Raw genomic sequence first — 22,273 nt, forward strand, 5'->3', positions numbered from 1 at the left:
AGTCCTGGTTGGTCGTCATGTTTGGTCTGACCACCTGACCTCTCACAAACCATCCAGGGAGCTGCGCCTTGTGAGTTGACCCGGGGTTAGGAGGAGGCGTTCAAGAAGGGAGGGATTTAGAGGGCGTGGGCCAGGGTGGTGCTCTGGTTGAGCTGTTGGTTAAAGTGACCGGGGATGCCCGAGTTCAAATCCCTGAAGTTCTCCTGGTGAGCTTGGATCAGATGCTTCTGTGTCTGGCCGTGCACGATTGTTGTAGGTATAAATGTGGGAAAGGAAGCATATTTCCATCATCATGTGGTCCTTGTGGGGGAAAGGAAGCCTAGGCTTGTAATAAGGACAGGGTGAGTGGGTTTGGATAACACAGCAATCCACATTTGAGTTGAGTATGGGTTAAGTGTGGGTTGTTGATGAAACCTAGGTTATCAGGTTGTCCAAACCCAGAAGTTAAAAAAAAACCCATGGGTAAACAGCCCACAGTTTATAACCCTACAATAAGCAAAGGGTTCTTTTCATGGGCTTTTTGTAAAAAGCCATGCCTTGTTAGCACAGCTGGCTTCAGACCTCACAATAACACCTGGTTCACCAACACCCCACTCAGCTATTTGACCCTTGAATCATTTGGTTTCAGACTGGAAAAGAAGGTGCTGTGAACAGTGATCTGGAAAGAGATGCTGCAGTCTCATCCCTCCATCTTAGCAACAATTAGGCAAGAAACGTGCTGACAAAAATCTCTAGTCACTTTTTTTCCTTTTTTTTCTTTTCCTACCACCACCGGAAACTGGTCCCATTAACTAATCTGATTGATGGTTCATACTCCTAGCAAGTTGAAAAAAGACCCAACTCTACACTTCATTTACAAGACCCTCTGCTGTGTGTGTCGCTAATGACCATTCTAATTATGATATCTCACGGCTGCCTTTTTATCCAGAGGCTGGCCAATCCCGACTGCCTTGTGACATCTCACCAATTTGGGCATGTGTTGAAAGATGAATGGAAAGTGGGTTGAAACGGAAGGCAGAAGCAGTGGGGGTGTTTCCCGAAGGTAATTTTTATCATGGGTGGCATTCTTGCGAAGTTTCCTACCTGTCTCCCCACTCCAGCCACCGTCCCTTTGAGCTGAATGTCTGGAAACGCTTTGAAAGTAGACCGGTCATCACCGAGACAGGCTGGGAAGTGCTGTGAGACTTGGAGAAAGTAGCACAAAAGGAAGATTCAAGAGAGGAACAGCAAATCATCATCTTCCGGATAAAGGACTTACCACAATTTGGGGCATTTTTAGGCATGGAAAAAGAGCAGGGCTGTGATGATGTCGAAAAACCCACAAGGCACCAAGAGAAGGCAGTGTTAGCTCAATTAGTGCAGGGGTGGAGAGCCAGTCCATGATTGGTCTGCATTCCCTCGGGGGTGATCTCTTGGGGGAGGGAGTATCATGTCGTGTCCATGGGTAAGAATCGAGCCAAATAGGATTAGAGCCCCTTATTCTTTTGCTCTTCCTCTCTCCAGTGCTCCCTTCTCTCTGGGAAGCATTCCCGCCCTCCTCTCTTTCTTTGGTGCCCTCTTTTTGCCCACTGTCACATATATCCTTTCTCTCAGGTGAGCTGCTCGCACCTGTTTCCTCCTCCCTCACCTTCCCTCCCTCCCTCCGCCTTTCCCACCCAGGGGGGTGCTGGGAGGTGGACTGATCCCGCTTGCCAGAGATCCCAGCAGGTTGGGTCCTTTTTGAAATCAGCCGTGCGGGAGTCAGCCGCAGGTGAGCGCACTGCCCCCCCGCCCCCTCCCTGCCTCACAGTGCTCAAGGTGTCCTTGCGGCAGCTCTCTCGCCTCCCCTTCCAACTGTACAACATCCCAGTGAGGTTGCACCAGGGCGGAAGTGCTGTCACGCAGACAGGCAGTGTGCCCTGGACTCTGTTTTTGATGCTTGCCAGGGGGCTGTTCTCTTTGGTAAGTGGCTTTCTTGGCAGCTGTGAAAGAACGGGTGTGGGAGGCGGCTCACAGGAGTAGTTTCATGTGCTGGGGCGAGGAGTTATTTTTTCCCCCTTTTTTGGACAGGTCCCTTGTCCCTTGAAGCGCCTTCCCAGGCGTGCATGTTCTGGTTGTGCCCAGTTTCTCCTCCTGCCAGATGTGTCCACCGCCAGCCCTGGGCTGCCTTGAGAGACACAGGACCAGGTTACAGGCTCGATCTTGCCAGCACTGCTTAACTAAGCGGCCGGGAGGCGGGGGGGGGGGTCATCCCCAGGACATGCTTAGTGGCATTTCCCAGATTACCAGCCAGGGCCCGGCTTGCTGTGTCCAAATCCAGGCAGCGTGGCTTGTTTGAGACGGGAGCAACCCTCAAGCAGCTCCACAGCAGGGCTGTGCGGGCAGAATAAGCCACTACGGCTTAAGTAACTTCATCTTATGTTTAAAACGAGGGAAACCTGGATTCAAACTTATTCAGCCACTACACTTGCTAGGAAATAGGCCAGGTTTGCAAGTTCGGGGTGGGGGAGCCATGGCAGCTTCATTTGGCTGCCCCCAACACACAGCAGTTCTTTGCGGCGCAGATTGTCTGATTAACCTCACAAGGTGCCTCTTGCACAACAAGAGGTGTCTGCCAGACACCCCCACCCAAACCCCTGTAGCAAGCCATGGATTCCAGGGTGGCTTGGAAGCCATGTCCACTGTTCAGACAACACAGCAACCCTTGGCTTCTTTTCCGCAGTGGTTGTGTGAACCTAGCCATGGACTGGCCTTCCCCAGTCAGAGCAACCCACCTTGGTTTAAAGCCTAGCTTTATCTAATCCAGGCTTTCCCAGTCTGGTGTGTGACAGTACAACCCTCCTTGTTTGTCCGGGTTGACTGGGGATGATGGACACTGTGGTCCCAACATCTCCGGGGACACCAGAGCAGGCTACTGAGCTCTGATCTCTTTGTGGCATCAGTGAATAGGTTGGTGCACCTTTTGCAAATGGGGCCATCAGTCTGGGAGTCTTTCATCCAAGGAGTAGCTTAGCCCACAGGGCTTCCTGTAAGAGGCTGTGTCAATGGTCTAAAAATGGGGGTTTAGGTAATCAGGTGGAAGATGCCACCTGGTACTCCAACTGGTGGCTTGCATTTCAGATTCTGGAGATGAACAAGAGAGGGTTGTGTCTCTATGTAGTCCAGGGTTTAGAATTCTCCAGAATCAGAATTTCTGCACCTGGGAAAGCTGGATTTTGTGATATGTGTGCTGTGCAGGCTGGCTGGTTTTATGCATTTTATTTTGTCTCATTTTGGTTTTGCAAAGCAGAAAAGGCTTCTGCAGCCACCTCTCTGGCTCTGAGAATCATAGCAGTCTTTACCCATAAACTGTCAGGGCTGTCTTTAAAACCATAAGGGCTAGAAACCTAGGCCTTTTTAAAAAACACAGGCGAGAAAGCTGAAACACTTGGAAGCTCAGTGCCATGTTCTGTGCTGCGTGTGTGCAATTCCTGTGGAATCTGGGGCATTATCATCCTGTCCTTGTGAAACCATTCCGAATTGCGCCATGGCGGATGGCTGCTGAGCTGAATGGCAGTTATTCATCTCTTTCATGTGAAGCACATGGTTACTGGCCCAATTGTCTTCCCCGGGATGGGCCTGCTTGTCTCTCAGGACCAGGGTTTGGGAGCAATACCAGGATGTGCAAACACAGGCAACTCTAAGAGTGGTGTGTTTTTCATTCCTGCCGAAGTTCTGTATCTTTATTTGAAACTGCCTCATTGCTTTGTTTAGTAATCCTGGTGTCCTTAGCTTTGTTTTTAAACATTTACAACCATGTAGCTAAAGAGTGGTTGTTTATATATATTTACAGCAAAGTATTTTAATCTGTTTTTGCAAAACTGCTTTGTCTATGATTTTGTAGAACTGCTTAGGCAGACCTTTGGATATGGCAAGTCATTTACATGCTTGATTATACTATAAATCAGCAATAAGAAAAAGAGGAATGAAACCAGGTCAGCATCCAGGTATCTCTTTTGCCTCTGGCATTATTGATGTGGATGAAGAAGGCAAACCTCCGGCAAGGGACACAGGAACGTTTTCAGGCACCAGAGTCAAAGCACTGGATGAATTTTGCAGCTTGCAAAGTGATGGTCAGGGAGCAGGGCTTTCTGACCGTTTTTCCAGGCTGGTTCTTCTTGAAATATTGCACCTTCCCATGGGGGCAGTGCCCTCCAGTTTGGGCCGTCAGGCCCTCTAGCCCTGCCTTGGTGCACCAGGCATCCAACCTGAGCCGTGCGCTAGGCACTGAATGATGGCTCTTCTTTGGGTGGAGTTGCTTCACTTGCACAATAAGGTCTCAAGCCATAGGCTCTGAAGACTCTATAGTCAAAAGCCACAGGGACTAGCAGCTTCAGAGGAATTAAAAGTGAAAGCTGAGTTTCTCAGTGAGCTCCAGTTTGTTTCAGCATCCTGCCTCTCGCAGAGCTGGTTGTCTGTATCGCTTGGATTGGCTGGGAGGGCCTTGAGAGAGAAAACGGGAGCCGCTTTCTTACTCTTGCAAGCCATCCCCTGAAACGCTGCAAAACTCAGCCCATTCCAGGAAACGCTGCATCTGCACACAAAGGCTTCCTTCCATCCCATGTTTTCAGGGGGTTCAGCTGGGGGCTTCAGCAGGCTGGAAATGCCGTGGGCCCTGGCTATGTTAGAACGTCTCCACCACCTCCCTCCTCGTCCGGGCAGGAATAGACCTGCTGGAGCGTGTCTGAAGGTAGATTCCATTCCTGCCCTCTCTCCTGCACATTCATTCATTATTTTTTTCCGGAGGTTACCAAGGAGACGTTATTGATGACAGCGATAATAGTAATACGGAAAGTACCAGTGGGGTGGGGAGGAGGGAAGAGGCTGTGGCAGCCGATTTCCCCGAGTTCGCTAACCGGATTTTGAGCTAACAAGAAAGAAGGGCTTGCTTTCCCTTTTCTTTTTCCCCCTGCTACAGATACAGAGGAGAATGGCGGTGAAGGGGTTTAAATTAGCTCTCAAAGTCCACCTCTGGCTGTCCGCATTCTTGTAATGATTTCATTAGGTTGAATTATCCACGTTATTTTCTTGTAATGGGATTAGCCTAACCGGAGTCATCGAAAGAGTCATGGGCAGGGGGGTGGGGAGCTGGGGGCATGCGTTGCGGCGAGGGGGAAGCTTTCTGCCATGTGGTCCTCCCAGAGGGGGTGGGGCTGCCAGGGCTGGAGCCAGGGGCAAAAACCGTCTGCTGGAGCCCCCTTCCTTCAGCCAGAGAAAGGTGAAGAAAAGGAGCTGTTATTTCGTGTAATCGGCCAGTCTGGGCAAGGCGATGGATGGTCAAGGATAGTTTGGGGGGGATGCTATCTCGCAGTGGTTAGCGAGAGAACAATTGCAGAGCAAAAGATGCATTTTGCTAGATGGAGCACGTCAATCCAGTGCTGGGATTAGGAGGCGTGTCTCATCAAAGGCTTGGCCATCTGCGGACTCTAATAGAGCTTTGGCTGCCTGAAATAAGGAGCACTTTAAAAAAAATTGAGTGTCAAGTATCTAAGTGTTTAATTCTCAGAGTTTCCATCGTGATTTCGTTCTTTTTTTTTAATGGCTTCATTTCTTTGAGGCTCTCAAGATCTCGTAGCCTTCAAATGGATGCTATCAATAGTGCTTTGCCTCAAACAGCACTCAGCAAGGGTAACCTTATCTTTTCCCTTGTAGTGTAGGCTCTTCTTTCTATATTTTTATCTAATGTGGTCTCTAGGCTGTTTTGTGTCTGGGTCTGATTGACAATTGCTTGCATGAGTATTTATATAAAGCATTTTTATCCAGTTCTGCAGCTGCAAAGCTTCTGAAATGGCCATCATTGCATCAGTAAGCCAGATCACTCCTTCCCCACAGACTTATAATCTGAAACAAGATGGCATGCAAGGAAAAGGGATGGGGAGGGAAGAGGAAAAAGTCATATCTCAACAGGGCCAGTGGAATGGGCCTGTTTGACTTTCTCTCCCAGAACAGCTTGCTGGAATGGCTACTAATGGAGGTTGGAGAACCCTGTGCTATTAACGTAAATGACATAATGATGAAATGGCATTAATAATAATAATTAACGTGAATGGCCAGGCTTTAATTTTGAAGAATATCCTCAGCCTCTCTGAGTTATAAAGAGAGCAGCAAGAGCAAGGCATTTGAGTCAAGATGGCTCCAGGCACCTGACCCAGAACCTGCCTTTATGGCTGGAGCGCAACCCTAAACTCTCCCGGCTTGTTTCGTCAGTGAACCATTTCTATCCGAACACATTTGTGGGAAATGGACAAATGGATGGACTTGACTGTGGCTGTAAGACCTGAGAAGAGCGGCCGTGTGCATGCCATCCCCATGCCCTTGAGCCTAATGAATATTCAGTCCAATTTCATGGGGGAGGGGACATTTTTCCTCCCTCCTTACACAACGGAGAGCGAGCCGAATCCCACGACCAAGAATTCCAAAAGGCAGTTTTTGCTCTGGGTCCACAAAAACATCAATATATTTAGGAGAGGGGCAGGAGCATTGGAGAGAAGGTATCACGGGGCATTCTGGGGTGGTCTTCTGGAAGCAGAAGAAAAAGGAGCAGAGCCTGGAGGGGCAGGAGTTGGGTGCCACGCTGGCCCCACGATGGATCGAGGGTGGAAAGGGCCGCTTGCGATGGCCTGGGCATACGCCCGGCTGGAGCTGCAGCCTGTTGGAGCAGGAGAGCTCAAGGGGCAGCTGAATCGTCTTTTTGGCTTGCGGCGGCATCGCAGACCAAGGTGTGCCTCCTGCAGTAGAGGGAGCCTCAAAGCCTCTCATTTGCTACCCCAGCTTGAGCCAGATCAGTTTACCAGGCGGAGATTCCCAGTAGTAAGTAAGTGTGTCCCCCAGATCACGTGGGCTTTTCCCTGTTGCAAACCTCTCTTTCTCCCACCCCACCTGCTTTTCTCTTTGCCCCTCAGTTCCCAAAGCTCAGGAGCTAACATCTTGGTGCTGCAGGTGGAAGCTGCACCACCACATCTCCTCTGGAGGCTTCCCAGGAAATCCCCAACCCTCTGGAGCAAACTTGGAGAGTGCATGGGGCAGGGGCTGGCTACGGACGGGTGTCGGCAGCACAAAGGTCCCAACCCGCAGAGAGAGAAGCAGTGCTGGATTCAGCCCTCTGCTTCTCCCTCTGGTCATCCTGATTTCCTGCAGCTGCTTCCGGGCCTTCCCTCATCCTCTCACCTCTCTCCAGCGCTCTGCTCACAGAACGATTGGCCTCGCCTGTCATATGGGCCACAGGCAGGCCCTCCAGCCGTGTCTCCCTGGGGCATCTTGGAGGGTTCAGGCGGGGCCTGTCAGCACTGTTGACAGCCCACACACACACGCACACACACTCCTGTGAGCCACCTCTGGGAGAGTCATATTTCCCACAGTGCCCTGCAGTTCCTGACAGAGCATTGCTCCAGGGAATTCTGGGAAATATAAAGGACAGCAGAAATGTTAAAAATAGTGGTGGTAGCTCTCAGTCCCCTGCCGGCAAGTAACCTGACAGGTGTGTACACAGACAAGAGACAGGATTGCCCAAGTGGTGCAGGGACAAACTGTATGCCTGCGTCCCCAACCTCGTGCCCCTGGAAATGTGCTCCAACCATAATGCTGGCTGGGAAACGTGGGGAATTGCATTCCGACAAGCCAGGAAAGGCATGCGGCGTGGGGTGTTTGCCCAAGAAAAGGTTTGTGCTGCCGGTTCCCGGCGTGGGGCAGATTTTCAGTCTCTCTGCCTGTGTCACACCAAAGGGAAATGCTTTCACAAAGGGTCGAATAAAAGCTTTTATTTCTGGAGGGAGCGCTCTGCATCCTGTGTGCATGTATGTGAGTGCTCTGCTTCCAAGCCCGTGTGCCGCCATGTGCGTGTTGCTGAGCGTACAAATGCGCTCCCGCGACTGGGAAGAGTCCAATTGCCGCACAGATCTCCTCCAATGGCTCATTTGCCATCTGCGACTTCTGGATTGCCTTTTTAAAACCTCCAGAGCTGGCTGGAAACTTTTCTGTGTCCATCCGGTTAGCTTAGACAATTTGAAGGGCTCTTTAGGAAGACGCAGACCTAGAAGAGAGACATCAGAGACATGTTCCCGGTTGCCCTGTTGGTCTTTCGCAGCAGAACTGGCATAACTGCGGATATTTTTACCATATTATGAAATTTTATGTGTAGTGTCTTGGTTCTAATTCTGCTTTCTGGATGTTTTGCTTGATAGACATTCCTGCTTAATGTTATCTGTGTGTACATGTGTACATACATCTATTTTTTGTGGTGGGGGGGTGTTGGTTTTTTGTTTTTTTGTGGGGGGTTGTTTTTTGCTCCGCTGCTTTTGGTTGATATGACCATGATGTTTGGACAAAAAACAAACAGAAAAATTAGGAGTTAATGTTTTCATGGCTGCCTCAGATGCATGAATCTCAGACATACTGAATGCACAGGGAGGTGGGAAACATAGAGGGTGGAGGGTTGAATAGGAGTGGAATGCAAAGATTTGACTATTGTTATTATGGTACATTTCAATCCCAACTGTTTTCTCTTGTAAAAGCCCAAAGTGGTTTGCATAACTCCATTTTTACCCTCACAACAACAACTTTGTGAGGTAGGCTTGGTGGAGAGTAAGTGACTGAAAATGGAGCTTCTTGGCACAGTGAGGACTAGAACCCAGATCTGCAGTTCCACTGTGCCACAATTGCATAACATGAGCCTTCACACCAACAGCGATGCCTGGCCTCTTAGAGAGTCTGTGTGAATTGTTACGTGCACATGGGTAGGAAGCTGTCATCTCCTTATAGGCCCAAGTTAGAATCCAGCCACCTTCCCCCCATGTTTCTGAATGCGGTCGTAGCACTGGAATGCTGCTTCACATGTAAGACTAAGCCTTGTTGGTGCAGCGGTTAAGCACAGGACAGGGGCGCCCTGGAGTCTGGTCCCTGCTCAGCCGCTGGGTGACTTTGGGCCAGTCACCAGAGCCCAGCCTACCTCACAGGGTTGTTGTTGTGAGGATAAGATGGAGAGGAGGAGATCTTGCAGCCACCTTGGGCTCCTTGCCCAGTGGAAAAAGGCAAAGTAAAAATTCAATATTCCAATTATTTATTTCTCACATGGTACTTCTACATGAGTAAGCTTATGATTGTAGACTTGATGAAAATGAAGCGGAGGCACCTTTGAAAGCTTGCTTGTTTTCTGATGGGCAGATGTGCTGATCCCCCTGCAGAAGAACGCAGGCTGGCAGAAGAGAGAAAGGTCGCTATTTGCTCTTCGTTTGCCAGCCCATTTGGTCACCCCACTCCTCCCTCTGAAAGGGCTGGTGAAAACAAAAGCAAGCAAGCAACTTGCGTGCTTATTTCCAGCCTTGGGTAAGGGAAGGACTGAGCTCTGCCCGAGAGCCTGTTGTGGAAGTGCCTGGCGTGGTCCTAAGCTGCCCACCAGCCTCCCTGCCTCTTCCTGATTTGTAAAATCATTCTTTTGAACCTGGAGGCTGCCATGCTGCAAAGCAACACCTGCCTTCCAGCACCGTGCTCGCTTGGGACCCCAGAAGTGCTTTTGGAGCTCAGCCGCACCGTTTCTGCGATTTGTGACCCAGTTCCTGAGCGAGTCGCTTTTCGTCTCACCTGGCCGGCCGGGCTTCTGGGGAACGAGTGCTCCGTGAGCTGCAAGGCCTGCCCGGCAGTCATTTTGTGAGCGCCGATACAGATGTGCGGCGTGGAGCAGCCATGGACCGACGGGGGGAGAAGAGTCGCCCAGAGGGGCTGAGCGAGAGGGAGGCCAGGAGCACCGTGGCAGCCACCCTGCGTGCGCCGTCCACCCACCGCTCCTCCGAGGCGCACGGCCTCCGACGCTGGAGGGCCACGCAAGCCTCATGACTGGCGCCATCATTAGCCTCGCAGAAGTGCCTGCTCTGGTGAGCCTCGCATCCCGCTTTTCAAGGCAGCCGCGGTTTGTTTACTGCACCAGGAAGTGCACAGAGCTGGCAGCCTTTGACAGCGCATCCTCTGGTCTCACAAAGCCCCTTCTCGTGTGTGCCCGCCCGCACACACGCACACACGCACACAGAGTGTCCGAGCGCTCCCCCTCCTCATTTATTCTGCGCATCCTCCTGGCCCCCCTCCCGCTAGCCCCAGCCATCTGCATACAAATAGGGACTTGTGCACAAAGTATAATTATTTTTGGGTCCCATCAAAACACTCCCCCCCCCGCCTCTCACATTGCATGTACACACAGACCAACCCCATCCCATGCTACAAAACAAATTAGAAATGTGAGAACTCTCCGTGTTGATCAAAACATGAATTATTCTTCACAGGCAGGGCGCTCTGTGCTCCGGAGAGGGTAATTGGTCCCCCCTCCCACTCTTCAAAAGGTGAACATTATAATTGGAAAAGAGAGGTGTGAGTGGCAGGCTCGGGCTCGGAGAGGGGGCGTGAAAGCTTTCCTCCCTCCCCGTCATTTTCGCAGCTTCAGGGATGTCAATGGCCGTGTTATGGATTCTAATTATCAACACAGCGGGGAGAAAGGGGGGTCCTTGCCCCTCCCTCCCGGTCAAGGAGTCCTTGGTTACCCCCATTGTTCTCCCTGGCTGGCTACTTTGCCGCTCAACGGGAAAGCCTGTTGAAATTCTTCCTAGCCCGCTCTTCAGTGCCACCCTGGCCCCAGCTCGGGGGAAGACAAAGGGACCCCCACTCTGGGGCCTGTCTCTCCTGCGTTCCACATGCCACAGCTAATCTTCATTTACAGCTGGACCCTCAGGTAGCAAGGCTGGGTTGGGGCTGCAGGACTTCAGGCCAAGTTTATCCAGTGGGTTTCATGGCTAAATGATGGTTTGATTGTTGTCCATGATCCTAGCCAAACTCTCCAGTCGCTTCACCAGCCCTGCATGTTGTAGATTGTGGGCTGGTGGGGTTGTTGGACTTGAGTCTGGATTCAGTTGCATCTCTTTGCTCTCAAGCACATTTTGAGTCAGCCACGAAAGCAATAAACCCCCTAGACGGAGAGTGGGATGCGAAGATGCCCGCTGCCGCAACCCTACCTTACAGGGTTGGCATAATGTGCAGATGGATCAGGGACCCTGCATTTCTTGGGGTGGGGGGGGGTTGGTTCCCTTGGTTTGTGGCTGTATTTCTTGCTGTGCTTTATATGCCTATGGCCTTTGGCTGGCAGTGGGTCCCATCCATTCATTCCCATCCAACAATGCATCTCACACCCATTATTTCTGCACTGCTATTTCTATGCACGATAGTTCACAGGATACCCAATGACACACTCCTGCAGCAAGGAACTCACCATCTAAAATACATCACAAGGAAAACACTTGATTTTATTTATTTTATTTTATTACATTTTCTACTGCCTCGTAGCCAAAGCTATCTGGCTGGCTCTCTACAATCCAAGTTAATAAGTACAACATGAGACATCATAGAAAAGTTTGAAACTACAGTATAAAATAAAAATTAACACCAAATGAAACCCAGCAGTAGCACAACGATTTATACGATGGTAATGAATTTAAAACAGCCAAAGCCACAAGATTCAAATGCCCGGAAACATAGGGAGGGGCTGAAAAGAGCGCAGCGAAGATGCCAAGGAAGCCTTTCTGGGAAGGTCATGGCACACTTCTGAGAAGGCCCTCTCTGTGCTAGCGGCCCACCTCGCTTCCCTTGGAGGGGGGTCCTGGGTAGAGGCTGCAGAAGACTATCTTAGGGTCCAGGAGGGGGAGTATGGGAGGAAAGGGTGGAGAGAGAAGGTATGGGAAAGAAAAGACTTCGTCATCCTTTGGTTCAGTTTGTTTGTTTGTTTATTTAGACAACTTATATGCTGCCCGCTTCGCATAAGCCTCGGGGCGGCTTCCAGTAGAAACCTTAGAGCATCCTTCCCCAGCAGGGCATCCTCCAGATACAGAAGATTGCACCTCCCATTGAGCCCGGCCTGTGTGGCCAGTTGTGTAGGGATGGGAAGGCGGGGTAGAGAGCATGGGGTTCGGGGCAACAAGGGGTGCCCCGCCCCAGTGCCATGGCCAGCGTGTCAAGCAGCTGGTCCTCTGGGTCCCCACCAGGTCCCTGCGGTGGCCTTCCAGCCCTGCCTGCGGGCACCCCATTGCCATCGGGCTGGCCCCCCTCAGGAACTGGCAGGTGGAAGCAGGGCCAGCCGCTCTGCAGCAGGAGATGCCCATCCGCTTCGCCAGGACAGCTCGCTCGCTCACTTGCTCGCTCGCTCGCCTGTCTCTCGCTCTGGCCCAGGCAGTGGCGGTGGGGAAGGGGCGGCGCAGGAGGTGCCTGCCCCCCCACACATGGACATGCTGCCTGCCAGCCCACCCAGAGGCGAGTGGCAGTGAGCAGGGCTGGTGTCTCGGTGGGCTGGGCTGGGCATCAGGCAAGGGGCGCGCCAACAAGAGCCCCCTGGAGTGTCTCCTTGTCTTCCTCTGATCCACAAAAGCACGGAGGTGACCGTGACATGGAGGTGGCTTGGCCAGGCCAGCGAGCAGGCGACCTCGGTGACGAGCGAGAGGCTGAGGAGAGCGGCCAGCTGGTGGCGGCAGCGATGAGATGGTCGGTGCACTGTGCGAGAGAGCCCACTGGGGGCGCCTTGCGCCAGGGCCCTACAGCGGGGGGCCAGCACTGGCCGGGCCACGTGGCCCGACCCAGCGCGGCGACTTGCATGGCCGTCATTCAGGCAAGCAGGCTGCTATTTCCTGCTCTGGAAGCGCAGCCAGCCATCTTGCGTGCATCCGCATTTGTGGTCCTGTCGCCCTCCTTCCAAAGGGGTGCCAGTTCACTCCCGTGTAGACTATATGGTGCCTTCCTGGGCACTGCAGGTGCTGCTGGAAAAGCTGCAACTCACAGCCCGACTCAGAATCTCGGGTTGTGAGCAAGAGGCACCGGCATGTGCACCCGTGTTTATCCCCTTTTCCCCTCCATCTTGAGGACTACATTTGGCATGCCCTGCTCGCTTTGGCTCCGGCGCACGGATCCTCCAAGCTGCGTTGTCTCCCAGGTTTTTGTTTGTTTTCTGTTTTTGTTCCTCGATCGCTGTTTCAAAGAAAGGAGAAATGGAAGCTGTGAGTGGGTGGGCGGCCGGGGTGGGGGGGACGCTTTGAGGAGAGAGACGTGCAGATTCATTTTGAGGCTTCATCACACGCCACTTACACACGGCGCGGCCCGAGGAAATTCAGCAGATGAATGCCTGGTCATGCAGCCGGTGCAGCGGGTTAACTCCCTGGATTTAGCTTCTATCATTTCACGAGAGCGTTTACGGCACTTTACCGCGTTGATTCCCAGTCGGGCGCGCTCCGGCCCCGACAGCTTCCCCCGGCCCTGTGCCACGCGCGTGTGGGGATTGTCAGATAAAATAGCGCACCTCGGCAGCCAGAGCCCACATTAAATATTCATTGTCTCCAATTTGTACGTAGGTGTTGATAAATGGACCTGACGCCAGGGAAAGGCAGCTGGCTTTTGGCAGCGGGGAAAGGTGCTGCTTTATCGCGGGATTTCTGCCAGGGTTATAGAGACGGGGAGTGTACCCTGTGGGACAGGTGGCCATTGTCCTCCCTTTCAGCAGCACACCTGAGCATGCCAGTCCAGAGCAAAATGCATGTGATCCCGTTCAAAACAAGCCTGCCAACACTCCAGCTGCGCCAGATCAGCAGTCTCCTATTCGGGAGCTCAAGATTGGTGGGTGTTGCGCCCTAGATCAGCAGGGGATGCCCAGCCATCGGAGAATCGTGACAACTGACCCCTTCTGTTCCCCTCCTAATTTGGGCTGTTAAAATCAAGAAGGCTCGCAGGGGGAGGAGCAGGACAAACCTCTGAGTGTGTTCTTATTTTGTAATTCCTTATTTTTTCAAGTTCCGTTGGGCTTTGTCTGTGCTCAGAGGCACCCTGTTCCCAAAATTTAAGCATAGGTCCTGGTGCTCGCACCACGCAGTTGCACCTGGCTCTGGTTGCGGAGTTTGAGGTTAACAGAGAAAGAAAGCCGCACAAGCTTGTGTTAGATTGCCAGCTGTGCGACCCACTGAACATCGTGCCCCCAAAGCCCTCTCTTGAGGCATCTGCATCCAAGGCTCTTTTATTTATTATTTAAAACATTTGCATGCCACCTGTTGCGTCACAGCACCCTGGAGGGCTCTGCAGCAACTGTGTTCCGTTACACAGCGTTGTGATGTATTTTGGGCCCTCTTATTTATTTAATTAATTTCTATACCGCGCGGCAGCTGAAGCTCTCTTACTCGTTGTTGCCACGACCTGTCAAAACTACCCAACTCAGAGTGCCGGATTTGCATGATTTCAACAAGCCAGAGTTCACAACCCCGCAACGAAACACCGGTCCTCTTTCTGAAACGCCCATGGTTAATAGCACGCGTAATTCTTCTCCCCTTCCTGCTCTCCGTCGTATTCCCACAACAACCCTGTGAGGTAGGTTGGGCTGAGAGTCTGTGGCTGGCCCAGAGTCACCCACTTGGCTGTGCAGCTGAGCAGGAACTAGAACTCAGCTTGCCTGAATCCCAGGCCTGCGCTCTGAACCGCTGCACCACAGGCCATTTCCTGAATTGCAACGAGTGACCTGACCGACTGTGTTCTAGTCTGGGGTTATAATGAGCTTTGTTTGTTTCCACCCCCTTTCTCTGCTCCCGCACGCCCGACCTTCAGCACCTTTGGAGAGTTGAAAACGGTTCGCCTGCCGAAGAAAATGGTTGGAATGGGAACGCATCGTGGTTTCGGTTTTGTGGACTTCCTCACTAAGCAAGATGCCAAGGTGAGCCACTCCTTCTGTCCTGGCTCTCCCTTCTTACATTTACCTGTGAGAAAAGGGTGCAAAGGTTGTTTCGAAGCAGCCAAACCTTTCTGTGGTGATGCACTTCGCTTGCCTTTGTGCTGATCCTTCATTTGTTTATCCACGATTCTGCATAAACGATCTGGGCATCTCTGGAAAAGGCCGCTTCACGCAGCCGTAGCTTGATTTCATCTTGTCAGGCAAGTAGAAGGAATCTTACCACAAGTCAAGGGGAGATCTGTGGCAAACTCGGCATCTGTGCTTGGGTTTGGCTTCGGGAGCAGCAGTGTTTTTTTGATGGGGAGGGGAGGGCATAGAGCGCCGGAGGCTGGTAACTCAGGCACTGTGTTGGACTCGATGGGGATGCAAAAAGATTCCATGCAGGGTGGGTGAAAACTTGCTGGACTTCTCTGGCGCAGCCCTATGGATTCTGTGCTGCCCCCACCCCTCAGCATCTCCAGGCCAAGGCACAGTTGCTGGTGGCATGTGGCTTTTTCAGCTGGTGGCAGTTTGCACAACTGGGGAAAGAAGACCTTACATTTTATTGATGAACCTGCAGAAATGGGCACGATTACAGATCTACCTATGCGCTGCCACAGAAACACACAAGGAGATTTTTCAGCTTAATCCTCACCACACCCTGCTTCATTTAACCCAGCAGAGCCATTTTTAAGGTTTGTCGATGTTCAGTTCCACTCCACCCTTGTCCAAAGTAGAGGATGGAATCAATACATTCTCTGGGCTTGCGCTTCCTTTCCTCTCCCATGAAGGATGCAACACCCCAATGCATATCGCTTTACTATTTCCTTGCCTCATCTTTTTTTTCCCTACAAGAATTCAAGGTGGCTCCCTTGTCCGCACCATTTTATCCTCACAACAGCCCTGTGAGGTAGGTTAGTGTCCGTCCGCACCATTTTATCCTCACAACAGCCCTGTGAGGTAGGTTAGTGTTCATTGACCACTGCACTGCACCAGCTCCATTCCGTTTCCATTCTGCGAGAAATGGACTTCATGTACTGGTTCGATCCTTTTCTGAATAGATCCTCTGCTCGATCAGAATCCAGCATGATTTTCAACAAAACTATGGAAAGGATGGAATGCCAGTGCCGAGCTTGGTAAAATTAGCATTGAAATAGGATCAACCTTTTCCAGTCTGGGTCTCTAAAACTGCTGCAGAAAGTCCATGAATTTGGTTACCAGGTGAAACGCATTAAGGGAGATGTTTGGGCCTTTATTTTTACAGGACTTATGAATCATTTTTTGCAATCCCCGTTTTTGTCCCCTCTGAGCTAAGAAACCAAACTCTTATTTTGCACAAAAGATGACGCAGTCCCCTGATCATTTTAGCTTCCCTTTCTTGTACTTTCTATTCAAGCTTTAAGAACTTTTATTGGATGTGAAGTAAGTATTTTATTAGAAACACCATTGTTCGGAAAGTCTCTCTTTGAACTGCAAACGATATGCCTCTCATCTTTGCTAATCACATAGTTTTTCTGCAACGTATGTAGTTACAACTTTTGCCCCTATTTGCATTAGCCACCAAATTGCTTTCTTTGACCACTAGGAGGTGTTGCCTATCTTGTTCCCCACCTTTTTTTTCCTGCCAAATTGAGAGCATCTATAGCCCGGTTTGTTGGTTTGGTCTGTTTTTCCTAGCTAATCTTCATTTTTGTAATTTTTGGTGATGTTTCTTTCGTGGCCCTAAATTTTCCTTCCTGCCGCTGAGGGAATTTCCTCAATGCCCATGTGTGTGATCATATGAATGGAGGTAGACCCACCTATCTGTCTTTCTTCAAGAATCACTGAATGTATGAAAGTCAGTAAACAAACCAAGAGAGAGATGATCACTATGTGTTTTTGTCCTTCAGTCTTTTTTTTTTTTGGCATGACTTTTCTACAGATCTATTTATACACTTCCATACCACCTTTCTGGAAAAACCAATCAAGCGTTTTGTAAGAAAAATAAAAAGCAAAATTATAGTCAGATCTTAAAAGTAACCTTAAACTCCGTAACTAGGCTTATGTTTGGATTCCATGTAAACATGCAGGTTTTCAGTATTGGTTAAAGAAATAACAAATACTTAACTACATTTTCCAAAAGAATTAGCTTGGATTCTTTTAAAAGGAATGCTGTTTTTAAATTCTAATCTTGGTCTTAATCTATAAAGTCTTAAATGGTTTGGGACCATGGGGAATGGTGGAGCACCTTTTCTAGCCTGAATGTACTTACTTCTTATTTATTTATTACATTAGTAAACCGCCCCATAACTTTGCCCTTTTCTCCCAGGCATTTCATGGCATCGGAGGATATTTAATTTACATCTGCTGTTTTTAACAGGTCTAGTTTAGACTGAAATTATTTTAGCTTTTAAATGGCTTTTAAAATTTAGTGTACTGGAAGCCAGTTCCCCCTTTTCTTGTATCTGTGTCCATGTTTTGGGAATCGTGGTGAACTGCTCAGACAGCTTCTGCTTTGGGGTGACAGAGCAATCAAAACATAAGAGTTGAAAAAGCCCAGCTAAAAGAAGGTGTCCCAGCTGTCTTTTTGGTGAGTCAGGAGAGCTGGTCTGCCTAGACTAGTGTTGCCAACAGTGGCTGGCAGCAGTGGCTGGCCAGAGTGGCAGGTAGATGCTTTCCCTGCCGGGATAACACCCCACACCTTCTCCATGCAAGGCATTGGGCCGTAGCCCCTGCTGAATGTGCAAGGGGGGGGGGGCGGGGTGAAGACCAGTCTTCACTCCGGCAGAAGGGCATTCCAGGGTCTGGGAGCAATACGGGAGCAAGCCCTTTCTGCAGGGCCCGGATAGCCCTCTGCCAGGGGAGGTGACGTCGAAAGGCTCTCTTCTAGAAAACCATCTCAGAGCAGGTCACAGCAAGACAGGGAGGTCCTAAGCCACTCGGGGTGCGGTTGCGAGAGCTGCCAGCTTCCAAATGCAGAGGCCAGCGATTGTCCCCTGCCGAGCAGGAGAGGCAGTGAGGACCTCTTCAATTCCCCACTTGACCTGCTCTGCAACTTGGGGTACTTTGAATGGGGAGGGAAAGAGGCTGCAGGAGACACCAGAAAATTGAGCCCCGGCCTCTGCAGGTCTCCTCCTCTCCCTTGCACAGGAAAACCCCTTTAGCCACCTCTCCGAGGTCAAGGCACCAACCTCAGAGAGGCAGCAGCAGGATTCTTTTGTGCCATTCGCGAGTGGGAGGAGCCCCATTCTCAGCTCCCAGGTCAGAGCCCTGCCTCCGGCACTGGATTTCCGAATGCAAGGAATCCTGTTTCCCCTTGATGGTGTCCGGGGGCCGTTGGATTACTCCCTTAGAGGCGGAAAGCGTCGAGCTTTTTATGAACTGAATGTAGAGCTGTATGGAAAAGCGATGATTATTCTTTTTAGTGCTCGTAATATCACCGCACTTTGAATCTGGAGGGCGACCGTGCAGGCCTTTCAGCATTGCGGCAATATGGTAATGGCTTGCTGCACTGGTCAGCAGCCTTCAGCTGCCTCTAGTCTGGGGGTCCCCAGAGCTGTGCCTGATGTCAGGCGGCATTAAAAACTCAGCTGCTCTCCAAAGCAAGAAAATCACCCATTCAGGAACGAAGCCCGGCCCTCGTCCAGGAGCTCAGCTGGCGTGGCGGCGGCCCGTCTTCCGCCAGAACCCTTGACAACGCTTTCTTTTCGGGAAGGATGGGAAATCTATCAACAGCCTAATGTTGTCGGCCTTTTGTGTCCCACTAATGGCTTTGCCTCTGGGCTCTTTGGGCCGAGTATTTAATAGGGCAAGAGGGAACGGAGAGGCAGAGAGGCCCTGTCCACCAAATTAAGAGCATTTAGGCCTGGTGAGCCATGGCCCCCCTGGGAGGGGCATTCCCTGGCCCGCTGCCTTGATCTATGGCATCCACCGCGCTGGAACCCAGACGGTCCCCGCCCTCCATGCATCTGGGAACAGCCATGCCTGCAAGGCTCTTGGGACCTCTGACATCCAGGGCCATATACAGACCGGGCTGCCCTGTTGGTCACGGATTCTTCATGCACCCCCCTCCGTGGCTGCATGCATTGCGGGGCTTTAACGCGAGCCCAGAACAAGCCCTCCACCCACCCACCCATGCGTGAATGCAAAGACAATAAAGTGCATGAAATAGGTGAGAGGGAAGGCTCCCCCATGCCGAGCAGCCAAGATAGAGCAGCTCCGCGTAACCGTATTGCCAAATTTAGGTGGCATCAGTGCCAAGTGGCGTGGATCGGCGAGCGGGGCACTCGGAAAGAAAAGGGGAGGCACTGACAAACTCGGATTTGCAGACGTACCCAAACAGATCCCTGAGGCGCTTGGCCAAACAAAAGAAACTCTGAGCCCGGTTCAGGCAAGTGTGTCCTTCGATACCACCAGATGCCCTTTTTTATTTATTTGATCTATTTCCCACTTTTTTCTTACGAACTCAAGCCGCCAACATCCTTCTCCTCCTCCTGCTCTCAGTCGTATCCCTACTGCAACAACCCAGTGAGGAAGGTTGGGTTGGGAGTCCGTGCTAAATGGCAGTTGGAGAAGAAACTTGAGCAATCAGATCGGGAGGAAAACGGGAGGGAGAGAAGGAAGGAACAAGGATGGATTCCAGTGATTATGTAGGGGTCCCAGCACCGTCGCGGAGTTAAGGCGTGCTGGGAAAGACCCCCGTCTGGGACCCTCCAGTAGGTGGGGCCAGTGGACTGGCCCAGGGACTTGGCACACTTCAACGTGAACAGTAGGGAAGGTGGGAGGAGCCTCTTGCGTTGGACCCTTGATCCTTCCAGCCCCAGATGGTCTGCCCTGAGTGGCAGGAGCTCTCGGGACACCGGGCAGGATCGGGCTGCCTGGGAACTCCTGAATTACAGCATTCACCAGCCGGGGCCCTGCAGAGCTGCGTCGCCAGGCCTGCGATTCGCAGCCAGGTCGGGGAAGGGGGAGGCAATCGGCTGCGCTTGAACCTGCCACGGCGCCCCTACCTGGGTGCCACTCAGGAATCTGCCGGCGCCCAGCTGTTCCCGCTCATGCTTGTGCAGACGGGGGGCCTCGCCATCCTTTCTCACACATCCACCGTCTCCCTCGCCCGCGACGCCGGGAAGTGCGAAATTAAAAAGTACAAATTAGCAAATGAGAGCCTACAATTAGAGCCACGGTCGCTTGCCAGGGCTGGAATGGCTGCTGCTGCCAACGTAAACAGCTCTCGCTGCTCCCCACAGCGGAGCCCTCCTCCTCCTCCTCCTTCTCCTCCTCCCCTCCCCCGCCGTCCCACCACCCCCGCCTTCCCATCCCACCAGCAGTGTTTGTTTAAGCCAACACATTGCTCCGCTAATTGGGTAGCATTCTGTGTGAAAATCGGCATTTAAAAGCACACACAACAACAACAACAACAACAGAAACAGAAACAAGGCAACGCATAAACTGCGCAATTGCACAGAGTCCAAGCCGAACAGCAAACATATTTGTCCTTACTGCTTTCCCTGAAGAGCGGGGCTGAGTCCTGGAGGACCGGGGTGGGGGGGTTGCGAGGGCTGTCAAGTGACAGCAGACAGCGCCCGTCTGCAGCTTTTCCCACCTCATTTGCATAAGGAGGGAGTAAAAGAGCGAGAGAATGGCGTGTTTGCTGGGATGGGAGCACAGAACCGGAGGGGCTTTGTCAAGCCTGTGGTCTGGCCTTAGCAACCTTTCAAGGGTGGGAGAGAAGGCATTGCCTTCCCTCAAGGATGGTCATGCTTAATAAGGTTTTGGTTGTCCGGGGGCTTTGCAAGTTGCAAGGGGGAGTGTTTGGGGGGGGGGGTCACACCATCCACACACCTGCATATGCAGGAACAGGTATTCAGGAGCAGGAGAAACTGGGGAGCGCAGCTGAATTAAAAGCAGCACGGTGCAGTGGTTAGAATGCTGGACTGGGGCTTGGGCGATCGGGAGCGAGACCCCACTCAGCCATGAAGCTCGCTGGGCAATTCCAGGCCAGTCGGAGACTTTGTGAGCTGCCTTCGGATCCTCACAAGAGGAAGAAAGGTGGGCGTAGGCATGCCGTGTTCATCATAATGCCCCTACATAGCATTGAGATGGGATTTAAATTTGGTTGTGGCTGACGTGAATATCATTAGTTTTAATAGGACTAGGTTGGGGAAAGACGGGTGGTATAGAAAGAGGCCTTGTGGTTCAGTAGTGACCTTGTTGGACTGGGACTTGGTGTGTTGGACGCTCAGCCTCACCCACCTCATTGGGTGACTTTGAACCGTGTGTTTATCCTCAGAACAACCTACCGCACAGGGTTGCTCTGAGGATAAATTGAGAAGACAAGGTCTCTTACCCTCCTTGAGTTCCTCACAAGAAGAGAAAAGCAGAATATAAATGGTAATACATTAATAACAGTAATAAAAATAATGTCTGTTAGTGCCTGTCAAGGGAACCCGACCCAGGTAGCTATTAGCGGTGGGGATGTACAGTTTTGTTCCCGTTTGCAAATAATAGGAACCAGTCTCACTCGCAGGTTAACACAATTGCGTATGCAACTCTCTGGAAATCTTCGCAAGCTGGGATTAGTTTCCCTAAGCATGCACTTGCACAAGCACAGGAGTGCTCTTCTGAAAATACGCATGCATACTTCCATAAATGCCGTGCACAAATGTGCAAATCCCGCCTAAAAAATCCTCATTTTCATGCTTTAGCCTATGTGGGGGAAACGTGCATTTTCAATCAGGAACAACGCATGTGTTAAAAATGCACTTTTTTCCAACCAGGAAAGGAGGCACACAAATACGTGCCTTTTCCCGACGGAGACTGCACATTTTTCCCAGGTGGAGGAAAAAACGGGAATGCAAATGACCTGCAGGGAGCTCACGTGCGACACGTTTGCCATTTTTTTAATCCTCCGCAAGGGGGTGTGGTGATCCGGCAGGGAAGGTGCCCTCCGTTGGTCTCTGTGTGGGGCACCGGGTGAGAGGCAGCCAGAGCTGCTCGGACGAGCCAAACCTTGTCACTGGTGTCTCTCTCTCTTCAGAGAGCCTTCAGCGCCCTGTGCCACAGCACCCATCTGTACGGCAGGAGGCTGGTCTTGGAATGGGCCGACCCCGAGGAGACGGTTGAAGCCCTGCGGTGGAGGACGGCCGAGCATTTTCACGGTACGGGGCGCGTGGCAGTGAATGCGGCGGTGGTGGGGTGGGATGCTTGGCAGACACGGTTGGTGTGTTGGTTTGTTTAAGGCTTTTATAACTCGCGCAATTAACCCCATTAGCTGTATATCGCAAAATATTGCCATAGATCTCAGAACATTGCAATCTATCGCAAAATACCACAAGCTATCACAAAATATCTCAATCTCTCGCAGTGCATTGCAAAACATTGCGCTCTATTGAAAGGCTAGCCACAATAACAATAAATAGTGATATCTACTAAAAGTGTATTGCAACATGCCAATGACTAATAAGAGAAAAGCCATTATAGAATCCACGAATTAGCAATTAATTTTGCAGTTACATTAACAATTAAAATGCCAGAAAAATAAAAAGGGGTTAACCTGGTGCCGAAACAAGT

At 51.2% G+C, this 22,273-nt stretch overlaps 1 protein-coding gene across 1 annotated transcript in view; it reads left to right on the plus strand.

Moving 5' to 3' along the window:
- Positions 1 to 22,273, plus strand: part of RBM19 (RNA binding motif protein 19) — a 95,691-nt gene that overhangs the window by 44,019 nt on the left and 29,399 nt on the right. The window contains exons 22-23 of the mRNA XM_044448931.1: positions 14,623 to 14,728; positions 21,741 to 21,861. Coding sequence (XP_044304866.1) covers positions 14,623 to 14,728; positions 21,741 to 21,861 — 227 coding nt within the window. The remainder of the gene's footprint in view (positions 1 to 14,622; positions 14,729 to 21,740; positions 21,862 to 22,273) is intronic.

The sequence above is a fragment of the Varanus komodoensis genome, unplaced genomic scaffold, assembly GCF_004798865.1.
Source record: "Varanus komodoensis strain SLA01 unplaced genomic scaffold, ASM479886v1 scaffold56, whole genome shotgun sequence".
In the NCBI taxonomy this organism is placed as follows: Eukaryota; Metazoa; Chordata; class Lepidosauria; order Squamata; family Varanidae; genus Varanus; species Varanus komodoensis.